Below are 26523 nucleotides of genomic sequence, written 5' to 3' on the forward strand. Positions count from 1 at the left end.
TGCTCTATGCTGTACCGATCTGGTAAAGTTGTTGTTTAGCATGAAAGAAAACGCTTCAAAAGATTCAGAATAAAATTCTGAAAATGATTTTGAAGCGTCCCATTTGGTTTGGTACACTCAAATTACATAGACTTACTGGTGTTGAAACATTAGAAGCTATGTCAAATAAAATTATCACCAATTTTCGACAAAAATTGTTGCATTTCTTAATGGCTACGACAAGCTATAGCCAATAAGTTAGCAATTAAGTTAGAAGTAAGTTTATTTCTCGTTTTTGACAAGTAGGTTTAAGTCCCTACGAATGATAAGTCCTCATTGCAAAGTGTTTGCTTTCCTCGTTTATTGAAGTTACAAATTCCACACAAATTCCTCACAAATCAAGTTACAAATTCCAAACAGTGTTGAGAAGTTACCATTTTTGATTGGCCACACAAACTTATTATTTACTAATAATCATTTATTCATAATTTATTCAACTACTACCAAACCCCCGTATTCAAAAAAAATATGCTGTCGTATTCTACGTAAACTCTACGGTCGTGTCTTGTTAACAACCTCTCCAACTATTCTATTGAGGAAATAACGATCGAACAGAGCGGGCAAATCAATTTAACAATTGATATTAAACTATTTGTCCAGAGAAAATAACAAAAATTGATACTACTGGCGATTCAAAAATTGTTACCTAAGTTATCAAACACAGATTAGAAAGCGAGCAAAACTTACCGCCAAATAAACTCGATCTCGTTCCATCAAATCAGCTAATTTATGCAACAAATGCCCACGCCAAGATGCATCCATTTGCCTCCATGGGGATCCAAGCCTAAAAAATAATGCCAATTATCTTCAGGTTATTCCTAACTGCGAAAGCAAACAAATCTTAACAATTTAAATTTTCGTGTATGGTCTAAACCGCTATGCAAGAGTTAAGCAGACATTATACGAGGCAAATATTTGCAATATTTGATATGTAGTTTATTTGCGCAAAATTTTTCTTCGGGTAAATATATTTAACAAATATTTGTTCAAAACTCTGTTTGCTCGAGTGGCATCAAAGTCTCTTCGCTCATTTTTTTTGCAGATATATTTGCTGTGCTATTACACGATGCAAATTATTTCCAGAAAATAAACTTCGTAGAAAATATAACAAATCTAGTTTCCATTGTTCAATAATATTTTATCTGCCACTAGAAAATATAATTTGTTTTGGTTCATAATGGCTGCTGTTGCAATATAATATGTTTTGTTCCGAATGACAATTGCCCATCGCAAATAAAAGGAAATGTTTTTAGTTTGCTCTTCTGGTTATGCCTTCCAATTTACCATAGGAAATGACGAGAATCAGAAGGCTGTTTGAATGCGTGCTGGTGCGAGATTAGGTCAAACATTCAGGGTGAAACGAAAATGCTACCGTTAACTGTTAGAGTACCACTATTAAAACAGTTACCGCTGAACTCCCGAACTGAACAGTTGATTTTTTTGGGATACGAAGCTTTCATACTACTTCTACTACGTTTACTATCGGTTTTTTCCAATCGTACAGCCAAGTATCGCGTTTTGCTGCTGCCAAAACGACGAATAGTGCGATGTCGCGCCGCGAAAATACATTTCGCGTTGATTACTCGCAGTTTCCGAAATATCACACGCATGATGATGTACATAAATTTATTGCGAAAGAACTCCGCCTAACGCGTGAAAATGTGTTGCAACTCCAGCCAAGCAAACGGCTAGGATGTACTTTCGTTAAGGTCAATGCTCTAAGCCTCGCAGAGCAGATCGTAGAGGAACACGATGGCAAACACGAACTCGTAATCGACAACAAGACCTATAAACTACGAATTACGATGGAAGATGGAGCAGTGGAATTTAAAATTTTCGATCTTCCCGAAGGTGTCTCCAACGAACAAATTGCCGCCTTTTTTGCAGAATATGGTGACGTCATCAACGTTCGCGACCTGTTATGGGACAACCGCTTCAGTGATTTCGGTGGTGTTAAAACCGGCGTTCGTATCGCGCGTGTAGTGGTCAAGAAGAACATTCCATCTCTCGTTACGATTCAGGGCGAAGAAACTGCGGTTGCTTACAAGGGACAGAGGCAAACTTGCCTACACTGTCATGAGTTTGTACACATTGGCATCCCATGCGTCCAAAACAAAAAACTGCTGGTGCAGAAGCTTACTGCAGATCAATCCTACGCAAATGTAGCAAAAGAAAAAACTGTACCTGTAAATAAATCTGTGCCTACGAAACCCCCACTAAACAAGACTCAACCAAACCAATCAGCTGTGCGAGATAGACTACTGATCCCAAACACATACAAAATCTCTCTACCAATTGGACAAACAGAAAACACGAGCTTGCCTCCGCTATCTACTGCAGCAAGTGTGACACGAGCCTCTCTGCAAGCCACTATTCAACAGCTTCATCTTCACGACGTGTGGCAAACTCTGCGGCCACGAGAAACAGAAAACACATACGTAACGCACAACTCATCGTCAAGGATCGATCGCCTCTATGTGAGCACTAGTCTCCGAGAACAACTGAGATCAACAGCTGTTCACGTATGCTGCTTTTCGGACCATAAAGCAGTCACCGCTAGGATCTGCCTCCCTCTCCCTGAGAGAGCTCATGGACAGGGTTTCTGGTCTCTTCGGCCCCATCTTCTCACCGCAGAAAACATTGCCGAATTTCAGATACGATGGCAATACTGGACACGTCAACGTCGGCATTACCAGTCGTGGATGGATTGGTGGCTGTCATACGCAAAGCCTAAGATAAGCTCCTTCTTTCGATGGAAATCAAAAACTGCGTTTGATAATTTTAATCGCGTACAGCAACGTCTTTTCGGACAACTACGGCGAGCATATGACAACTATCAAAACAACCCCGCTATGCTCACCACCAGGGTTGATATTTGTTGACACTCTTGGGTGAAAGTAAAAAAAAGCATCCATAAACGTTATTTTTTTACAATCCTTTCAGAGTTCTCCCTTCCCGCTTTTTGCATGGAAGTGAACTGTCAAAACACCTCATTATATTTCATGCGATGGAAGCAAGACAACAAAATCAGTTTATCAGTTAACGAAGATTGTCAAGGCATCGGTCAGTGTCAGTGAAAAAGTGTTTCGGTGAGGTTCATTTTGGTTGAGTGGACTGTTTGTTTTTCTTTTTCGCTTTGAAGTGAAGATCATTTGGTTGGATTTGTCGTCAAATTTTATTCCGTAACCGTGAAAGATGCGCGCGATCTATTTCATCTGAGTATAACAGCACGTTACTAAGACGAAAATCTAGTGTATCTGAAAGAGTGCTGTGATCATTGGAAGTGAAAATTGAAAATGATTGGCTGTAATTTTCGAAGAATTTTGCTGGGGAAAATGACTTTTATCAGCACTGCTCACCACCATCAATCGATTAAAAGCTAAGATGCTATCACACCAGCGACGCTTCTCCGAGATGTTTATCTAAATCAACCAAACCTACATTGCAGGAGAACCTCTTTCTACCTATCAGCTGGGTGAGCGAACACGTCGAAGAACTGTCATCGAACGGCTGAGAAATGAGAGAAATGAGGAGATTCAAGGTAACGCTCTCCAAAATCATATGGTCCAATACTTCACCGAACTATACGCTCGTGAGCAACCACATGAAACGGGCACAGGATCTTTTCACTCCGAGAGAATCATCCCCGAGCAAGATGCTGCAAACGAAGCTACCATGAATGAAATCACAACTACCGAAATATTACCTGCTATCCGCACTAGTGCACCCAGGAAATCCCCAGGTCCCGACGGTCTCCCAAAAGAATTTTATTTGCGAACGTTCGATGACATTCATCGTGTACTAAATCTAATTCAAAACGATGCTATTAGATTAAACTTTCCTGCACAGTTTGTTGATGGAGTGATTTTTTTTTCTTCACAAATCATTTATTTGACACGGCACAAATACAATTCAATGTACAGGGCATGACCAAGCAACGTGCTCTATGTCGTGATAACCTTTACCACAGGCACAGATACCACTTTCCCCGAGCCCAATACGACGGAGATGCGCATCAAATCTATAGTAATTGGACATAAGCCGAGACATCACGCAAATGAAATCTCGACCTACATCCAACCCCTTGAACCACGGATTCGTCGATACCTTGGGTATAATGGAATGTAACCACCTTCCCAGTTCCCCTCTGGTCCAAGAATTTTGCCAACTGATGATCGTATTCTGACGTACAAATGCGAAAAATTCATTAAAAGCAATTGGTCTTTCAAAAATTTCACCGTTTGATGCGCCCACCTTAGCCAAAGAGTCCGCTTTCTCATTGCCCGGTATCGAGCAGTGAGAAGGGACCCACGCTAAGGTAATCTGAAACGATTTTTCGGATAAAGCACTCAGATGTTCCCGTATTTTCCCCAGGAATACGGAGAGTGCTTTACATCTTTCATCGATCGAAGAGCCTCAATAGAACTGAGACTGTCCGTAAAGATGAAATAATGGTCAGTGGGCATATTTTCGATAATCCCTAGGGTGTACTGAATAGCAGCTAATTCTGCGACGTAAACAGAAGCAGGATTATCGAGCTTATGGGAGACGGTTAAATTGTTATTGAAGACACCGAAGCCAGTGGACCCATCGAGAAGTGATCCGTCAGTGTAGAACATATTGTTGCAGTTGATGTTTCGATATTTATTGGAAAAAATTTTGGGGATCTGCTGCACGCGTAAATGATCCGGGATTCCACGAGTTTCTTCTATCATGGATGTATCGAAAAACACAGTAGAATCAGAAGTATTTAAAAAGTTGACACGATTTGGAATATTCAAAGAAGGGTTAAAATTATGGGACATGTGATTGAAATACAATGTCATAAAACGGGTTTGAGAATTGAGTTCGATTAACCATTCAAAGTTTTCAATCACAGGACGGTTCAAGACCTCACATTTGATAAGAATACGAGAAGACAGGCTCCAGAAGCGGTTTTTCAACGGTAGAACTCCGGCTCAGACCTCCAAACTCATCGTATGGGTCGATTGCATGCAACCTAAGGCGATACGCAAACAACGATATTGTATTCGCTCCAGTTTGATCAAATGTGTGTTTGCTGCGGAGCGGAAGCAGAACCACCCGTACTCAATTACAGACAATATCGTTGTTTGGTAAAGCCTTATAAGGTCTCCTGGGTGGGCTCCCCACCATGATCCGGTTATTGTACGAAGAAAATTTACTCTTTGCTGAATTTTCTTCATCAGATACCTAACATGGCAACCCCAGGTGCCCTTAGAGTCGAACCAGACATCAAGATACTTATGCACCAAAACCTGAGAGATCGTTTTACCCATTAATTGTGTTTGGAGCTGAGCAGGTTCATGCTTCCTAGAAAAAACTACTATCTCAGTCTTCTCCGGAGAGAATTCGATGCCTAGCTGTAGAGCCCAAGCAGACAAATTGTCCAAGGTATCTTGCAATGGTCCTTGCAAATCGGCAGCTTTGGCTCCTGTAACAGAGACCACGCTGTCGTCGGCAAGTTGTCTTATCGTGCATGAATTTGCCAGACATTCGTCGATGTCATTTATATAAAAATTGTAAAGAAGGGGGCTTAAACATGAGCCCTGGGGAAGACCCATGTAGCTAATTCGAAAAGTTGCCAAATCACCATGCGTAAAATGCATGTGCTTTTCGGACAACAAATTGTGCAAAAAATTGTTTTAAATTGGAGAAAATACTTGTCGGTGAAGTTTACCCGAAGGAATGTCAATAGAAACGGAATCAAAAGCCCCCTAATGTCCAAGAACGCAGACGCCATTTGTTCTTTGCGAGCATACGCCAGCTGAATATCTGTTGAAAGCAACGCAAGACAATCATTCGTCCCTTTGGCACGGCGGAAGCCAAACTCAGTATCTGATAGCAGACCATTTGATTCGACCCAGTGGTCTAAGTGACGGAGTATCATTTTTTCCATCAATTTCCGGATACAGGATAGAGTTGTGATCAGAAGCTGGTTTCCCTGGTTTTTGGATAGCGATCACCTTCACTTGCCTCCAATCCTGCGGTATAATGTTTTGCACCAGGAACTTATTGAACAAGTTCAACAAGCGCCTCTTGGCATTGCCGGGTAGATTCTTCAACAAGTTGAATTTGATTCTATCTAACCCAGGCGCGTTATTGTTACAGGACAGGAGGGCAACTGAAAATTCTGCCATCGTAAAAGGTGATTCTATCGCGTCGTGGCCCGGAGACGTATCGCGAACAAAGTTTCGCGCAGGAACAGAGTCCGGACATACTTTCCTGGCAAAATCAAATATCCACCTACTTGAAGACTCCTCGCTTTCGTTGACCGTTACGCGATTCCGCATTTTTCGGGCTGTGTTCCAAAGAGTGCTCATTGATGTCTCCCTCGACGTCTCGTTTACGAACCGACGCCAATACCCGCGTTTCTTTGCCTTAGTCAAGCTTTTAAACTTGGTATCAAGCTCCGAATAACGTTTGAAGTCGTCGGCATCGTCTGTATCCCGGAAGGTCAGATACGCGTCGAATCTTTGCATGTAGGCATCGGAGCACTCTTTGTCCCACCACGGAGTGGGAGGCGGTTCTTTGATCGTTACGCCAGGGTATTTCTTCGTTTGGGCTTGCAACGCGGCGTCGAGAATCAAGCCCGCGAGGAGGTTGTATTCTTCAAGTGGTGGATGATGTTGAATCGAATCGACCGTTTTTGAAATCATTTCCTCTTATAACTTCCAATCGACATTCCGTGTGAGGTCATACGGAATATCAAGTTGAACCGTTGACCGGTAGTAATTTAAATAAGAATAGGCAAATGGTCGCTACCGTGAGGATCGAGGATTACCTTCCATGTGCAATCCAACCGTAGCGACGTCGAACATAAGGATAGATCCAAAGCGCTTGGGCGCGCTGGAGGTTTCGGGATACGTGTCATTTCACCGTTGTTCAAAATAGTCATGTCGAAGTCATCGCAAAGGTTATAGATCAAAGAGGAGCGGTTATCATTGTAAGGGGAATCCCAAGCCACACCATGAGAGTTGAAGTCTCCCAAAATCAAACGTGGCGAAGGAAGAAGTTCTATTAAATCAAAGAGCAGCCGTTGCCCAACCTGTGCTCTGGGAGGAATATATGTTGAGGCAATACAAAGCTCTTTACCTTGTATTGTCATTTGACATGCGACAACTTCGATGCCTGGAATCGAGGGGAGGTTAATACGATAGAAAGGATAGCACTTTTTAATCCCTAGAAGTACTTCTCCATATGGGGTGTCTCGATCAAGGCGAATAATATTAAAATCATGGAAGTTAAGATCAATATTTGAAGTAAGCCAAGTTTCACAATGGGAAAATGCATCGCATTTGTTTTTATTTATCAAAACTTTAAGTGAATCAATTTTTGGTAAAATACTTCTACAATTCCACTGTGAAACAGAGATAGGATCCTTCATATACGCAGATGAATTAGGCATCGAAGGATACAATCGCTGCAAGGAGGGGCCATTGGGCAGTCAACTGCTTCAAAAATGATCTAACTGTTGGGAGAAGTACTGTGAGGAAATTTTTAATTGGATCAGGTATATTGAAGTTTTCAAAAATCCAGTCCACGATGTTAGAAAAATTCACCAATCCAGAGTTTATTTGATTATCTGGGTGTGCAAAAGGAACAACTGGGGTTTTAGATGTTCCAGGGAGTGCTGGGAACTCCTTCTGAGACTTTAAATTTGCAAGCCGAGGAGGAGTTTGCTTCGGCTTTTCCGCAGCACTTTTAGATTTGTTCGTATTATTCATTCCATCTTGAGAAACCTTAGGTCCTTTCCTGAAAAGCTTAGGAGATTTTTCCTCTTTCTAGTCTCCCTAAGACAGGCAAAAGAAGTTCCCTCTAGTGGTTCGTCAGAGTCGGTTTCATCTGAAGACAACAGATCAAAGGGGTTCGATGTTATGGTAGAAGTTTTCACGGTCTTCTTAAGAATCTCAGCGTAAGAACGCTTTGAGCGCTCCTTAAGAGACCGTTTAATTTTATCTCTGCGTAGCATGTACACCGGGCATGCGGAAAGCTCATGCAGATTTTCCCCGCAGTGAATACACTTTTCAGCGTTTACACTGCAAGAATCTTCCGCATGAGTCTCCCCACACTTGCCACACCGTGCCTTATTGCAGCAGTAGGCAGCTGTATGGCCTAACTGCTTGCAATTGGTGCAATTCATAACACGGGGCACATACAAACGCACAGGCAGACGAACCTGGTTGATAGAAACGTGGCTAGGGAGTGCAGATCCGGCAAACGTAACGCGAAACGAGTCTGACGGAGTGTATACTTTTTTACCGGAGACGAGCGACATGGACCGTAATTGCTTAACATCCAATACTTTCGCCTCGGTAGTGGATTTTTTGAAGCAGCCGACGCCGCTTCCCAGAATACACTCAACAGTCAGACTCGAATCGGTTATTACAACGTCGCTCTCCACGTCTCGTGCAGGTACATACACGCGATACTCGCGTGTAAAGAGCTCAGAGCGAGCTATATCGTTGGCCTGATCCAGATCATTGACCACGACACGGAGCTTGTTTGGTCTGACTTTTGCGATTTCGGTCACGGCCTTGTATCGTGACGTCAGATCTTTCGCGATTTGTAACGTGTTCAGTGATTTTCCTCCTGGTTTGGGCCTCATGTAGAGAACCAGTGGACCCGTTGATCCGTCGGGATAGAGCCTGGGACGAGGATTGACTAAAGCAGGAACAGAGGGGGGGTGAACAGGAGGAACAGGGTCGGGTGGGTTTGGAGACGGGGGATCGGGGGCTAAAGGATCCACATCCATTGCGCTCAAACTAGCGCAACAGTACAGTGGCAAAGAATCACGTACCTCTTTTTTGTTGTCTTCAATAGCACAATCACCGAGTCTTTCGGTGCTGGAACGGGCAGCTGCGCAGCGACACAGCTATAGCACAACAGCAGGATGACCATCGGATTATCAGTTTGTCTTTACACCGCACTTCGCACTCTTTGAAACACGACCAAGTAAGCAATGCTTCTTTTCTTCTTCACACAGTAGCGACTTTATACCGAGACAATCACTTAATGCGTCCGTTTTCGTCGAGCGTTCGGGACGGAATGATGGAGTGATAGTACTGGTCAAAAAGCGTGATGGGGGAGAAACAGCACGCTCATACAGGCCAATTAGCTTAGTAAACGTGAATTACAAAATCCTCTCGCGAATCCTGAAACAGCGTCTTGAAAATGTTTTTCAGGCGCACAACATTCTAACCCACTCACAAAAGTGCTCCAACGCCGGACGGAACATTTTTCAAGCCACACTTGCAATCAAGGACAGAATAGCGCATCTGAAATCGAACAGGCAATTTGGCAAGTTGGTTTCTTTTGACCTCGATCATGCGTTTGATCGTGTAGACCAAAGTTTCCTCTTCACCACAATGCGGTCGATGGGTTTTAATACTGCTCTGGTAGAATTACTCTCCCGCATCGCATCACTCTCTTCTTCTCGCTTACTAATAAATGGTCATCTCTCAACACCGTTTCCAATCCAGCGATCATTCCGTCAAGGAGACCCACTATCGATGCACCTGTTTGTGTTATACCTGCATCCTCTCTTATGCCGATTAGAACAAGTGAGTGGAACTGATCTAATTGTAGCCTATGCTGACGACATTAGTGTAATCACTACTAGCATTCGCAAAACTCGATTCGACGAGAGAGTTGTTCAGACGTTTTGAACGAATAGCAGGTGCGCGCCTGAATGAAACCAAAACAACAGCGATTGATGTAGGCCTGATTAGAAACTCTCTGGCAGTGTCGTGGCTCCGTACAGAGAATAGCATAAAAATTCTTGGTGTGGTTTATACCAACTCGGTGCGAACGATGGTTAAGATAAATTGGGACGCACTTGTGACAAATTTTTCTCGCCTAGTATGGTTACACTCCCCACGCAGTCGAGCACTACACCAAAAAGTGACTTTGCTAAACACCTTCCTGTTTTCGAAAATGTGGTACATAGCGGCCAACCTATCCCCAACAGCAGCACACGTGGCGAAGCTGACTGCAACTATGCGACGATATCTGTTCCGTGGTGCCTGTGCAACTGTCCCGATGCACCAGTTAGCACGCCGTAAGGAAGATGGTGGTCTCAATCTGCATCTGCTAGTACTGAAATGTAAATCGCTGCTTATCAATCGGCACTTACATGAAATCGAAGCTCTTCCCTTTTACAATTCATATATCTCCCAAATAAATCCTCCACAACAAATTATAAACACAGGTCTTCCCTGCCTCAAGCAAATCCTCGAAAACTATCCAAACCTTCCCTTCCAAATCCGTGAATGGCCCTCTACTTCTCTCATCCATCGATTTTTCATTCAGCGTACAGAAAAACCAAAAGTGGAAACGACAAACCCAGAAATCAACTGGCGTCCAGTGTGGAAAAATATTGGCAATCGTGATCTACTACCTACTCAACGTAGTGCGCTTTATATGTGGGTAAACCAACAAGTCCCACATCGAAGGCTGCTGAACATAATGCGGCGCACGGATGGCGAGCAATGTATATACTGCACTGTTGCAGTTACCGAAACTATTGAACACAAATACGTTTCCTGCCCCAGAGTACACGATGCTTTCGTTTTATTACAACAAAACTTAAACACAGCTACCGAAACTAGACGTAATTTTCGGTATGAAGATCTCCAGAGGCCAACACTGGAGAATCTCTCGTTGAATGAAAAAACGATGATCCTAAAGCTATTAGTTTGTTACATTAGCTTCATTGATAACTGCAGAAATAGATCATAGATGTAGATGAACTTAGATTTAACTTTCAAATCATAGAATAATCTATTTATGTACATATTTTATCTCAATAAAAACCAATATTAAAACGTAAAAAAAAAAAAAATTAAATCAAAACTTCATGCACATGAACAGCCAAATTTCACACCGTTTTGAAGGTTTCTCCATCATTCGACGATTTTCTTCGTAGAACTATGTAGATAATTGCGCATGCCATAATCCGCATTGTTACTGGGAAAGAAAGAAACCTTTGACTTAGCTTAGCTTAGCTTGACTGACTGCACATATCAATGGTTGCACTCCGTGATTGATCCGAATCAATAAAATTGCACAGGTGGGAAGAAGGAAGGGATATTAGTGTGACCCTTGCTATTCGGAGACCGTGTTTACCTCTGCATCTCCTCAAAGGTCACAGGAAGGAGGTTTTTGTTAGTAGAGAAGGGCTCGTTGGATCAAGATTCACTTTGATAAGTGATGCGATCGTACATGTAACTCCTACCTGTCTCTATTTAACTATTTTCGGTTTATTTTATATTCAGCCGGCTGACTGGAGGAGCACACTTAGCTCATTTATATTTGGTACCGGTTTAGACCAAGAGACAATACTGCGCGCGAAGTTAGCTCATTACGAAGGCGAAGAAATATCCTTAATGTCAAACATCAGGAATATTTAGGAGCGGCGCGCGCGTAAACCATCCACCACCCGAAGAATCCAAATTTTTAAACATATGTATATGTCCAATCCCGTATACTCGAATGCGAAAGCGAATGCACTTTGGAAGGCGCGATTCTTTGATAGGTATACATTACGTAGTTATTAGATCAATCACGATATTTATCAACCGAACTCGATTTGCGACACGGTTATATAAAAGCGGGCAGGTAATCTTTGGTTGAACGGTCATACCAAGACTGAGCTTATCCCGCATCTCTACTCTGCGACGGAGAGAATGGTTTGTGTAATTCGTCCCCTTGATGCTAGAACTAGATAACTCGAAAATTGACGTTTCGAGAAAAACGAGTTTGAAAATTTAACCTATTCTGGTGATGAAGATTCAAATGCAATTATTAAAGGTTCGGATTTTATGAAATGCATTCATATCGTTTCAGGCCCGTTATAGCAACGAAAAAATCAATAAAAAATCGAGTTATTTAGTTTTATTACAAAACACGCTTGTTTCCGCTGAGATATCTAGTTTTTTAATTGATGAATAACTTTTTTTCTTGTAATCGTTTTTCAACGAGTTTTGGATATTATAGAGCTCGACGCGATAAATACGATGGCATACTTAACTCAAAATCGACAAATTTCGAGTTATCTAGCTCTAGCATTAAGGGGACGAATTATGTTTCCGTGGCAAGTGATGGAATCGAATGTAGATTCGCGCGAGGCTCGCGTATTACGAATACCAACGGTGTGTATCTTTATTATCAACCCCGCGATCCTACGCGAATGACGGGCGCGAAAATCATTAACTATACGAAGCATCAACGTATTCAAATAAATGTGTATTACCAAACTCAAATACTCATAATAATAGAAAACAAGCGCACTTCAGTAGAGGTATACATCGCGTATATAAGTTACGAACGCGATTGAGAAGCTAAAAGCCCAACAACAACAAATCGCAGCAACCCTGGCTGCGATGGAAGTTTAACAACAACAATAACAACAACAACAACGTGCTACGATTATTCGCACCCCGCGAGTTGTATCGAGAGCAAGTACAGTTGAAGCCACCTGTAATTCTTGCGTTTAATGCTTTGCCACGCCAACCAAACCGGCGCGATCATCAATAACAAAACCTTCCACTCTGCAGCAGAACTCAGCGTACTACCTATCGATGCGATAGCACCGAGAGTGCCGATTTAGCAGAATAGGCATAATGACCCTTGGACAGCTACGACGACGACGACGGCGACGACGACAATCGCGAGCAGTGTAACATTTTATAAGTAAAATAAATCATTATTGTTTTAACTCGTAAACGTAGTAGGTCGTCCTCACGTCAATCCGAACATTAATTGTTGCAAGCTTATAACTGGCGCAGTCGGCTTAAGAACTGTGTTTGATTTCGTTCACGTGTGTTTGTTCCTGTCAGCAGTGCTTCTCCGAGGGAATATCGGAATCGCCAAGGACGCCATCGACGGTTTATCGAAGGATTGAGGACAAACCCGTAGAGACGACACCAAACACAATCACTACCTCCAACTCAGACGAGAGAACATCGTCTTTTTGTAGGTAATTTTTTTTCTTAACTAGAACTAGTTTTACCCTAATCAGTGCTAGAATTAAGACCGAGTGTGTATCAATTGCGCGTGTGCGGTTGTGAATAAATAAATCAGCCAGAAATAGTAACGAAAGTTTCTAATTTTTCTAAAATTTAATTTCATCAAAAAAGTTAATGCTAACACGCAAAATGTCTGAAATGGCAGAAAAAATAAGTGAACTCGAGCGTCTGGTCGAACAACAGTCTTTGCAACTCGAAAGGCTGCAGAATGCGTCGCAAAGATCAATACCTGTCTCGCAACCGAGAGACAATTTCGATCTCACCAGGATTCCGGACGTGATTAAAATGATCCCGGAATGCAGCGGTGTCGAAAAAGAATTGCCAGCGTGGCTGGACTCCGTAGAGAGAAAACTCGAGTGCGCAAAACGATTAGTGCCGGCAGACAAAACTCCTTTAATGTTGCCAATTTGGGAATCAGTTATTAGGGACAAAATAAGCGGAAAAGCTAATGAGGCTTTATTATTAAGCAACACAGATTGCACTTGGGATGCGATTAAAAAGAAATTAAAAGATCGTTTTGGAGACAAACAAGACTTATCCACTCTTTTAAACAAAATCCCTTATTTGCAACAGGAAAATCTTAGTGTAGAAAATTTTTATCACCAGTGTGATGCAGTATTATCCGAAATTAGAGCGAAAGTTATGCTTGATGATAAATTGAAAACTTGTGCGGTGAGCATCATGGAAACTTATGAGACCATGGTAACAAATGCCTATGTCGACGGACTGGACGATTCAATATCGTCATTAACGAGAACAAGTAGACCTACCAGCCTGTATTCTGCCTATCAGAATGCGTTAGACCAAGACAATGCTTACAAGAGACGAAAAGAAAGGACCAGGAAATCAAATTATATGAATCCGAGTAATGCTCGATATCAACCAAATTTGACGCAAAACCAATACGGGGCAGCAAGACGTCAAGTTGTAGCAAATAGGCCATATTTCCAACAACAACCACCAGTTAATAACGTCCCCGTACCGAAATTATTTAACCCAAATAATCAGTCCGGATCACGGTTCCCTCCCATTAAGCAGGAAAAAGCACTTCCTCCCAATTCTCGTCAGACTTAATCAAACTATTATAATAATAACCCACAAATAAATATGCATTGCGAATATTTTAATCCACAACATGAAAAATACACAGAAGAAGAAAATAAACCAGAGTATCTCGGAGAAGAGCTTAATTCTCCTCCGGAATTAGAGCAACAAGAGATAGAATGAGTTTTCTTCCTTACCTGGAGATTCTCTCCAAGTCCAGTCCTCCGCTCAAGCTTCTGATCGATACAGGAGCTAACCAAAATTATATTTCCCCAGAGTTCGTACCCCTGAAATCAGTGCGACTGGGTCCCTCTCACAAAGTTAAAAATTTAATTGGCTCTTACAATATAGAACAGTACACACTCTTCAACCCTTTTTCTAAACAATGTAAGGACGTTGCCTGTCAAAAATTCTACTTATTCAAATTCCACAGGTTCTTTGACGGCCTAATTGGTATGCAAACCCTACACGAGTTAGGATGCATCGTGGACGCATCAACTAATAGTATCATATTGGACAACACCGTCATACCTCTAAAAAAAAAAGTTTCCCGATACGTTACAGTTGAATTTTCAAGAATCATCACATACTATTCAACAAATCCCTATGCCTGATAACTCAGGAGATTTCTTCGTTGAAATTGACTTGAGAATTAATCCCAATATTTTTGTTCCGTCTGGATTATACAGCATCGAGCAAGGTAAAGCGAACTTGCTTTTTGTCAATGTGAACCGGGAACCCTAATAGCAACCATCGACTATGGAAGCATATTGGCCGAGGTAAACAATTTCGAGAGAGTAACTTTTCCATCTAAATATCCTTCCGAAGCAACCAAAGTAATTTGGCGGATTGAAGACGAGGTGCGATCTGATCACTTGAACGTAGAGGAACGCTCTAAATTAATCCAGATACTCCGAAAATTTCCCAAGGTTTCTATAAAGAAAACGATAGCCTTTCCTTCACCAATATCGTTAAACATTCGATAAATACTTGTGATGAAATACCAATATATACTAAAAATTATAGATACCCTTTCATACACAAGGAAGAAGTGCAGAAACAAATCAGCAAAATGCTTAGCCAAGGCATCATCAGACCGAGTACATCGCCGTGGGCTTCCCCCATATGGATTGTACCGAAAAAGGCCGATGCATCAGGCAAGCAAAAGTGGCGGCTGGTCGTCGACTATAGGAAGTTGAATGCCAAAACTGTAGACGATAAATATCCTCTGCCGAATATTACAGAAATATTGGATAAATTGGGCAAGTGCCAATATTTTAGTACATTAGACCTAGCCTCTGGCTTCCATCAAATTGAAGTGAACCCCAGAGATGTACCGAAAACTGCATTTCAAGTTGAACATGGCTTATACGAATACCTGCGTATGCCATTCGGTCTTAAGAACGCACCGGCTACCTTCCAGCGTGTTATGGACCATGTGCTCAGAGAGCTTATTGGAAAATGTTGTCTAATTTACATGGACGACATTATTGTTTTTTCAACCTCCCTCCAGGAGCACATAGAGAATTTAGAAAAAATTCTAAAAGCTATTGAAAAGGTGAATCTTAAATTACAACTTGACAAATGCGAGTTTCTCAAGAAAGAAGTCGCTTTTTTAGGCCACATAGTCACAGACCAGGGTGTTAAACCAAACCCCGATAAAATTGAAAGTATTAAAAAATGGCCCTTGCCAAAAAATCAAAAAGAACTCAAAGGATTTCTTGGAATTCTGGGATACTATCGGAGGTTTATCCGCGATTTTGCCAAGATTACTAAGCCCCTTACAGCTTAACTACGTAAAGGAGAAGTGGTCGAGCATACACCATTATTCGTTAAAACTTTTGAGAAGTGCAAGGAATTGCTCACGCAAAGCGACACCCTCCAATATCCTGATTTCAATTCACCTTTCGTCTTAACCACAGATGCAAGTAATTTTGCCCTCGGAGCAGTTCTATCCCAAGGCAGTGTAGGAAGAGACAGACCAGTTGCTTTTGCGTCTAGAACACTAACTAAGACCGAGGAGAGGTATTCCGCCATAGAAAAAGAGCTTCTGGCGATTGTCTGGGCGACGCAGTACTTCCGACCCTACTTGTTTGGAAGGAAATTTACCTTATATACAGATCACCAGCCACTAACCTATGCACTGAACCTGAAGTCGCCTAACACCAGGTTGGTTAAGTGGAGATTGAGGCTTCTAGAATACGATTTCGAAATCAAGCATCGCCCAGGGAAGCAAAACGTGGTAGCTGATGCCCTTTCCAGAATTACCCACGAGGTTAACGCGAACGAAGAGGATTCTACGGACGAGAATTCCTTGTATTCCGCCAACTCAGATCCGCCGAACCTCATTGAATGTACTGAGAGACCATTAAATTTTTTTCATAACCAAATTATTCTCAAAATAGGAGAGGATGAGTCAGAAGTATTCGAAACTGTTTTCCCAAAGGTTTATCGTCGAACAATAACTAAACTTCACTTCGAAGTCCCTGCCCTAATTAAGATATTCAAAGACCACATGGATACAAAAAAAAACAAAATTGCATAATGTGTCCCGAAACAATGTTAACTTCAGTTCAAGAAGTCTATAGAGATTACTTCAGTAGATACAGAATATTTCGAGCAAAAATATCTCGGAGCATATTAATCGATATCCCTGACGAAGTTGAACAAAACCTACTAATTGAACAAACCCATGAAACTTCACATCGGGGAATCAAAGAAAATCAAGCAGAAATTCTGAGAAGGTATTATTTTCCCAGAATGAAAGCAAAAATTAGAAAATATGTGCTTTTGTGTGAGACGTGTAACAAAATGAAATACGAAAGGAAGCCCTATCGCATCCAACTAGGGGAGACGCCTATTCCTAAGAAACCATTGGAAATTATCCATATGGACGTTTTCATATCACAGCCGTGTATATTTCTCTCAGCTGTCGATAAATTCTCAAGGTTTGGAACTTTAATCCCTGTTAAATCCAGGTCTATTCCGGATATAAGAAGAGCGCTTATCAAATACCTGTCTCTTTATGGGCAACCAGGTTTAATCGTTTCCGATAATGAACCAGCCCTAAAATCAATTGAAGTTCGTGGAATGCTAAATGACTTGAACATCCAACAGTATTTTACACCAGTGAATAATAGCGAGACAAATGGTATAGTTGAACGTTTTCATTCAACTTTGATCGAAATCTTTCGGTGTAATAGGCCGAAGTATGACTATCTCTCTCTTAAAGAAATGTTCCAACTAGCCTGCACACTGTACAATAATGCTATCCATTCGTCTATCAGTTTGAAACCACGTGAAGCATTTTTTGGAGTCAAAGACGGAGAGGAGAGACCTCTCGACCAAATTGAGTTAATAAGAGTCCGTAATGAATTTTATGATAAAATTACTACCACTAACAAAGAAACACAGGTTAAACAGCACATGTATCACAATGCTACAAGAGAAGACCCACCAGTTCTCGGAGAAGATCAACCTATTCTCGTTAAGTGCCAAGGTATCAAATCGAAACGGAGGGATAGATTCGAACTGAAAATTGTAGATAACGATAGACACCAAACGCTCCACGACCAGGACGGGAAAAAGATTCATAAATCAAACCTACACCGGATTAGGAATTAATATTCTCTATTCTTCTTTTCAGACATTGAAACCGCAAACCAGTTACGATATACCGTTCTCACTCTATATCATACAACTGGCTAACATAAAAGATGAGGAGATATCACACAGATCATCTCACTTCAATGGTAGACAAACCTAACTCTCTGGAACGGAATAATAATAATAAAAAAAATGGTTGTGCCCTATAATAAAACCTTCTCCTCTTACCATTTTAGGTTAAAAAGTAAACTTTCCATTGGCAGCTTGCTACCCTACGTCTAAGTACTTTTACACGTCTGTTACATCGAGCCTATAACAACTCTCACCTTCAGGTACCTTTGAATGCCTAGATATAGAAAAAAAGTAAATTACCATTGTATGTAGATTTAATAAACAAAACGAATGACCAACTCCAACTAACACTAATTATAATATTGAAAGCAAATTTATGATCGTATCCTTTAATTTAATCAATCAAAATTAGACGCTCACGAACGAAAGCAATTGTACGTTTTAAATTACAGGAAAATTCTACGAAGCTTACTGAAAACATGGTTCCTCTTGTCGATTCCAGTATACTGTAGTTCAGAATTAGATATTGTTAACCTTCATAATAACCCAATCGTTCTTATTAAACAAAACAACTGTAAATTACAAACCGGAACCATTAAAATTATTCATCCAATCAATCTACATCAAATCGAAGAGAGCATAGAACTACTGACTACAAAATTTTATACACAACTAACCCCAACTAACCCAATGAACGAGGTTGTTAAATATCGGATCAAGAAGCTGTATTCATCCCTCTACGCGTTGAAACCGCAACAAACGCATCGACACAAGAGATGGGACTCATTAGGCGCTGCGTGGAAGTGGATTGCCGGATCGCCTGATGCACAAGATCTACAGATCATTAACTCTACAATGAATGATATCATCGATCAAAATAACCAGCAATACAGAGTTAACGAAAACATCAACAACCGGATTTCAAAACTGACGCAAGCAATCAATCAAATAGCCAGCGCTCTAAACCCTCAGAATGGATTGGACGTTATGCAAGCAATTACCACAATGTTGAACATGGACGTCATTAATGAACTCCTCGACAATATCCAGGAAGCAATCACCCTCAGCAGAATTTCCGTTATTAACAACAAAATTTTATCAACACGAGAAATAAACGCGATCAAAACCGCTCTTCAAGACCAAGGAGTGAAGATAAATTTTCCGGACGAAGCCCTACAGTTTGTTACTCCAAAAATTGCCGTGAAAGAAGGAGACTTGTTGTACATACTCCATGTTCCAGAATTGGAAAACGCAACATCTACAATTGTGAGGATATACCCGCTGATCGTAAATAATCAAATGATAAAATCGTACCCAAGCCACATTATACGGCGTGGGCCAAAACTTTTCGAAACAGATAAGCCCGAAGACTTCGTACAGAGATCATTCCACACTGAAGAATTCGAAGATAAATGTATTAGACCACTAATACTGGGAAAACAATCACATTGTACCTCAGTTCACAAAAATGAAACTACCCAACAGCTAATAAACGAAAACACCTTATTAATTTCAAACGCTAAAAATCACACACTAGAATCCAATTGTGGACCCGATAATAGAACCATCACTGGCAATTTCATCATCAAGTTCGCGAACTGTACGGTTAAATTCAATAACCATAAATTTCATAATTCGGAAACCATGGCGGATACAGAAATCCTGCATGGAGCATCCCACAATATTTTGATCAATTGGACCATTCAAAACCAACCTAATATAAAGGAAATCCACGACATAGCCATCAACAATAGAAGGAAGTTAGACCACGTTTATTTGCAACAAAGTAGCCTTCGCTTCAATCTATGGACAACGTTTGGAGGAATATCTCTTTCGACAGCGATTTGCTTCATTATAATAATCCTCATTCTGAGAAACATCAATCCTTGCCTAATATTCAATTTTAGGAAAAAGCAGCAACCAAACGTGGACCCGGGACGGCTCGAACTTGAGCCGGGGGTAGTTACGAACGCGATTGAGAAGCTAAAAGCCCAACAACAACAAATCGCAGCAACCCTGGCTGCGATGGAAGTTTAACAACAACAATAACAACAACAACAACGTGCTACGATTATTCGCACCCCGCGAGTTGTATCGAGAGCAAGTACAGTTGAAGCCACCTGTAATTCTTGCGTTAAATGCTTTGCCACGCCAACAAACCCGGCGCGATCATCAATAACAAAACCTTCCACTCTGCAGCAGAACTCAGCGTACTACCTATCGATGCGATAGCACCGAGAGTGCCGATTTAGCAGAATGGGCATAATGACCCTTGGACAGCTACGACGACGACGACGGCGACGACGACAATCGCGAGCAGTGTAACATTTTATAAGTAAAATAAATCATAATTGTTTTAACTCGTAAACGTAGTAGGTCGTCCTCACGTCAATCCGAACATTAATTGTTGCAAGCTTATAACTTATATTATTGTGAATAATTTCGATAATTTGTCGAACGATGCTATATTTACTGAACGAAACCTACTCTGAATCGCAGCGTGCTGGAATAGAACCAACGGGCTGGCAGCCTTCGAATAAATGATTTGATACACGTCGGAAGTCACAACACACCGAATATACCGGGCCGAAGACATGTTTACACCAGAGCAAAGTGGGGCGACTTCATACAAAGGCTGGCCAAGCAAAAAAGTGTCGATAAATGCGACAAAAACTTGGTATTTACATAATTTTGGGGCGCTGAACACGAATCTGGCATCCATTTTTTGTTTGCAGCCGTCCATGAAGCACGGAATCTAATTTTTAATGTTTTTTGGCTGTTTTTTCTTCACCCTTTTTTTACAGAATTATATGATCTTTGACCACAAGTAGTGCCACTGGGCGTCCTCCCCATTGAAAAAATACGTTATTTATGGACGACCCCTCGAATTAAACAAATTTTGCCTAAATATACATATATATATTTTTTATTAAATTAAAACAACATAAGTAATACAAACTAATTAAAAATTGAAAAAAATCATCAACATTATCATCTTCCGCTGTGATTGCTAAAATCTCCTGTTGGATTGTTTCCAGAAAAGTTGAAAGTCATTCAACTTATCAGCAGGAAAAAGTTCTTTCGCTGTTATTTTCATTTCTTCTAGTGATTTTCGATGTTTCATTGTTTCATATATATGTTGTCTTTCTAATCCAGTTTCTATGGTTAAAAGAGGACATTTAAACACATTTATAAAACCATGAGTTGACAACTTACTAGACATTGAATTAGGTGGTGCCGCTGAAGTTTAAAACTCCATAATAAAATTTACCGAATTTATGATCTCTAAAACCAAGACACTGGAATCACACAACGTTCTAAATGAATTCGAAAAGATGTGGAAGGCGACGAATGCTCTTTGTTTTTTCTCATACAGCAAACTGTGTGCTTTACTTTTGTATGCAAACGAGTGCGAAGCAAAAGCAATCTGCAAACGGGCTATTGTTAGCCGGAGTTTGATGGTATGAATTTGCTGCTAGGATTTAATACTTCAATCATTTTAGCGTATTTCATGATCATAAATTGAAAAGGGTTGAATGTTTTCAATATTGTTTTAATTTTGCAGAAAGTGATACATTAGTTTGACATAATTAAGATTTCATAAACATTTGCTTACTGTTTCCTTTTTTAACACGTATTTTTATAACGTTTTATTGATAAATTTTGTTATTTTTGCCAAAATTTTTATTTTATTTTTACGAATTGAGCTCGATATCATAAATTTCCATTAAAGGGGTATCATGGTTATGATTAAAATTAATCCTGGATGAAATTTCAACCTCAAAAAAAAAATGAAAAAAAACTGCTATCGCTTTTTTCACTAAAGTGACAATTTGCACAGTTCTGCGCAGCAGCGGTAGTTAAAAGCCTGGCAAACTGCGGCAACTAAACTTTTAAGCTGCTTTTCTACAAAAAATCACGTTTTTTTAAATTTTTTTAAGTGTCAAGTCTACTATGACCAAATTTTACAATATCCAATGAAAGCGGTTTGTTTTGTACAATATTTACAACAACTTTTCCCTTGACGTCAAAAAAATCCAAGCTATCATTGAGGCTACGCGTTTCAAAGTAATATTTCAAAAAACGTCAGTCAGCTTTGAAAAGTCATAAAAAATTCAGATTTCATGATATTGCGTTCAAATTTTGCATTTAGACACTCGAATGTTATAGCAATAAAGCAAAAATATTATGAAACAGCTAACGAAAAATTTTTTTTTGGATGATGGCCAACGATTCCCCACTGTGCGGATCATTATGAACGACATCTCTATTCCCTCTTACCGATGCAAACGCGGAGGGACACGGAGTTTCGCGCTGATTATTTCTTACTTCTCGAATAATTAAGCTAAGATACCTACTGAGTATAAAAACTGGCAAAGTTTCATGCATTCATAGCTCGAAAATTTACAAAAATGCAAACATGCATATCGAACAAGACAGAGTTCTGAGTTGGTTTATAAAATGCCAAAACAATCGTAATCAAGAATTAGTTACTATGCCGACCGACAAGATTTCAACGTGATTAAATATAACAAATAATATTGTTTCAACATTTATTCAAAAGCTCGAAAAATCATTCAACAAGTACATAAAACTAAGCAAAATGTTCGTAACCGTCTGGTCATAACACGACAATAAATTTCTAAATTGTAATGCTTCCGATTCCATCAAAGCCAATGTGTTTAATAATTGAAAAACATCCCACCTATTGGGGCAATTGGGGCAACTGTGGGAAAAACAAAACTCAATTCTTGAAAACTCGCTTGAGAGCAATAAAATTTATTTAAAAGCTAAAGAAGTCATAAAAAAGTTAAAAGCATAATACTGCTGCGCATAGTGACTCCGACTCATTTGAACCCCCATCAAAACTAAAATATTAGACGGAAGTGGTAGTTAAATATGTATAGTTTCATAACAATTAATGAATTCAAAAAAAATGTTCTGAAAAACTTCGGGAAAGCATCCAAACATATTGTCCCATATCGAAATGAGCAATGGTATAAAATTATACATTAAATTAATTTTTTCTCGGTTTGCTCAAAATACTAACGAAACCGATCCGCCATGCGCGGTAAAACAGTTCAAAACATGTATCACAAACACTCAAATAGCAATTTAAAGTAAATGGTGTTATTCAATACAATTCTACAAAATGTCAAAAGTGTTTTTTTTAAGGGGGGGATTTGTAAGTAGCTTAAGTATTTATGATAAATATTAATAAATAGTTAGTGTGTGTTCAATCACAAATGGTGACTTCTCAACACTGTTAGAAATTTGTAATTTTAATTGTTAGGGTTTGTTTGCTTTCGCAATAAGGACTTATCATTCGTAGGGATTTAAACCTACTTGTCAGAAAAGGGGAAGTAAACTTACAACTAACTTAATTGCTTATTGGCTATAAAGAGAGCTTATCGTAGCAATTGAGGATTGCAACGATTTTTGTCGAAAATTGTTAATAATTTTTTTTGACATAGCTTCTAATGGTTCAACACCAGTAAGTCTATATAATTCGAGTGTACCAAACCAAGGAGGACGCTTCAACATTATTTTCAGAATTTTATTCTGAATCCTTTGGAGCGTTTTCTTCCTTGTTGAACAGCAACTTGACCAGATCGGTACAGCATAAAGCATTGCTGGTTTAAAAATTTGTTTGTAAATCAAAAGTTTGTTCTTTAAACAAAGTTTAGAATTCCTGTTAATGAGAGGATATAAACATCTCGTATATTTGATGCACTTGGCTTGTAGACTCTCAATGTGCTCTTTGAAAATAAGTTTTTTATCATAAATTAGTCCCAAGTACTTAACCTTGTCAGACCAACTTAAAATAACCCATTAATCTTGACAATGTGATTATTGTTTGGCTTGAGGAAAGAAGCCGTAGGCTTATGCGGAAAAATTATCATTTGAGTTTTAGAAGCATTGGGAGAGATTTTCCACTTTTGCAAGTAGGAAGAAAAAATATCTAAACTTTTTTGCAATCGACTGCATATGACACGAAGACTTTTTCCTTTTAACCTTGAGGTACACCTGCTCTGACAGGAAATCTATCAGATTTTGAATTCTGATAGACAACCTGCAGAGTTCGATCGGTAAGATATTTTTTTAAAATTTTGATTAGGAAAATTGGAAAATTAAAAGTTTGTAATTTCGCAATCAAACCTTTATGCCAAACACTGTCGAATGCTTTTTCTATGTCTAAAAGAGCAGCTCCAGTGGAATAACCTTCAGATTTGTTAGCTCGTATCATATTAGTAACTCTGAACAATTGATGAGTAGTGGAATGCCCATGGCGAAATCCAACTTGTTCATCTGCAAAAATTGAATATTCGTTGATGTGTGACATCATTTTGTTAAGAATAATTCTTTCAAACAGTTTACTTATTGAAGAAAGCAAACTGATTGGTCGATAACTTGAAACTTCAGCTGGGTTCTTATCCGGTTTTAAAATTGGAGTAATTTTTGCATTTTTCCATAATTTGGGAAAATATGCAATGCAATATGCAAAAAAAATTTTCACTAAAAATTCCATTGTGCTCTCAGGGAGATGTTTGATTAGTATATTAAAGATTCCATCGTCACCAGGTGCTTTCATATTTTTGAAATTTTTAATAATTGATCTAAACTCATTCAAGTTAGTTTCAATTATGTCTGCAGGTAAAAAATTCTGGGAAGAAATTAAATCAAATTGACGTGTGACTTCATTTTCAATTGGACTCACAAAATTCAAATTTGAGTTATGAACACTCTCAAACTGCTGAGCAAGTCTTTGAGCCTTTTGTTCATTGGATACAAGAAAACGTTCACCATCTTTTAAAACTGGAATAGGCTTTGAAGGTTTCTTAAGAATCTCCGACAGCTTCTAAAAAGGTTTTGAATATGGTTTCAATTTTTCAACTTTAGTCTCAAAATTTTGATTTCTCAGAAGAGTAAATCTATGTTTAATCTCTTTCTGTAAATCTTCATAAATAGTTTTGCAAACAGGGTCACGAGAACGTTGATATTGCCGTCTGCGGATATTTTTCAAACGAATTAGAAGTTGAAGATTTTCGTCAACTATTGGTGAATCAAATTTCACTTGAACCTTTGGAACAGAATAATTCCTGGCATCAATAATTGCACATTTTAATGCTTCCAAAGCGAAATCAATATTCACTTCGTTTTGCAAATCAAGCTCATTATTGAAATTTCTCTCAATATGAGTTTTGTATCTTTCCCAATTAGCCTTGTTATAATTAAAAACAGAGCTCATAGGGTTTAAAACTGATTCATGTGATAAAGAAAAAGTTATTGGAAGATGGTCAGAATCAAAGTCAGCATGTGTGATCAAATCACTACATACATGACTGATCTGTTAGCACCAAATCAATTGTTGATGGGTTACTTACAGAAGAAAAGCATGTAGGACATTCGGAGACAAAATAGAATAGTATCCTGAAGAACAATCATTCAATAAAATTTTGCCATTGGAATTACTTTGAGAATTATTCCATGAACGATGTTTTACGTTAAAATCGCCGATTATAAAAAATTTCGAACGATTTCTGGTAAGTTTTTGTAAATCACCTTTAAAATTATTTTGTGTGCTCGCGTGTGCATTGAAATGGTAAATACGCTGCGGCAATAAATAAAATCCCAAATTCAGTTTGAACTTCAATTCCCAAAGTTTTGATAACTTTCGTCTCAAGACGGGGAAGAGTACGATGTTTTATTCGGCGATGAATAACAATTGCAACTCCACCGCCGGAACCCTGAATTCTATCATATCTATGAACCACGTAATTGGGATCATATTTTAATTTCATGTTAGGTTTCAAAAATGTTTCAGTAATAATTGCAATACGCACATTATTTACTGTTAAAAAATTTAAAAAGCTCATTCTCATTGGCCTTCAATGAGCGAGCATTCCAATTTAAAATTTTGATCGGTTTATTTAAAATCATTGCTAAATTTTAAATTAGAAACAATTTTAATTGTAAAATTGGTACCTATTTGAATGGCTTCAAACATTGATTTTGCCTGCAACATGGCGTTCATGAGATCGAACATTGCCTGTTGCAGAAAAGAAAGTTTACCTGCCGTAAGAGGCCCCAGGCAGTTGACATTAGAAAAAATATTTTCGGTAGCAATATTAGCTGGGGTAATAGGTGTACAATTATTTCCTAGCGTGTTTTGCTTACCCATATTAACGGTCATTTTCGAACTACCAACATTAGGCGGTAGAATTTTCGAACTACCTGTAACCTGTGCATATGTTAAACGGGTATGCAAAAGAGTAGGTAAACTATGCGTCACTGGTACGCTTGGAGAATTTTGTTTCGAAGCTTGTTTTAATTGGGAAATTGAATTTTGTTTACCTTGCCTTGCCTTAACAATTGCTAAACGGACTGGGCATTGATAAAAATTCGACATATGGTTGCCGTTACAATTCGCACAGCGAAAATTTTTACTCTCTTTCACAGGACATGTGTCCTTTTTGTGAGAAGAGTCTCCACAAATCAGGCATTTTTGGTCCATGTTACAGAACTTTGAACCATGGCCATAACGTTGGCAAATACGGCATTGGGTGATATGCTTTTCACCTCCGCCAAACTTCCTATAAGCTTCCCATTTTACACGCACGTTATATAAAGCATGTGCTTTTTCAAAAAATTTTAAGTTATTAACCTCACTACAGTTAAAATGAATTAAATAGTTTACATGGGAAATTCCAGTTCG

The 26523-nt window shown here is 39.4% G+C and overlaps 1 protein-coding gene across 1 annotated transcript in view; it reads right to left on the reverse strand.

Annotated features, from left to right (window-relative positions):
• LOC129727149 (aldehyde dehydrogenase, mitochondrial) overlaps positions 1-26523 on the reverse strand; it is a 293310-nt gene that overhangs the window by 145349 nt on the left and 121438 nt on the right. Inside the window, exon 3 of the mRNA XM_055684660.1 lies at positions 727-823. Within this exon, the coding sequence (XP_055540635.1) occupies positions 727-823 (97 nt within the window). The remainder of the gene's footprint in view (positions 1-726; positions 824-26523) is intronic.

The sequence above is a fragment of the Wyeomyia smithii genome, chromosome 3 (assembly GCF_029784165.1).
Source record: "Wyeomyia smithii strain HCP4-BCI-WySm-NY-G18 chromosome 3, ASM2978416v1, whole genome shotgun sequence".
NCBI classification, from domain to species: domain Eukaryota; kingdom Metazoa; phylum Arthropoda; class Insecta; order Diptera; family Culicidae; genus Wyeomyia; species Wyeomyia smithii.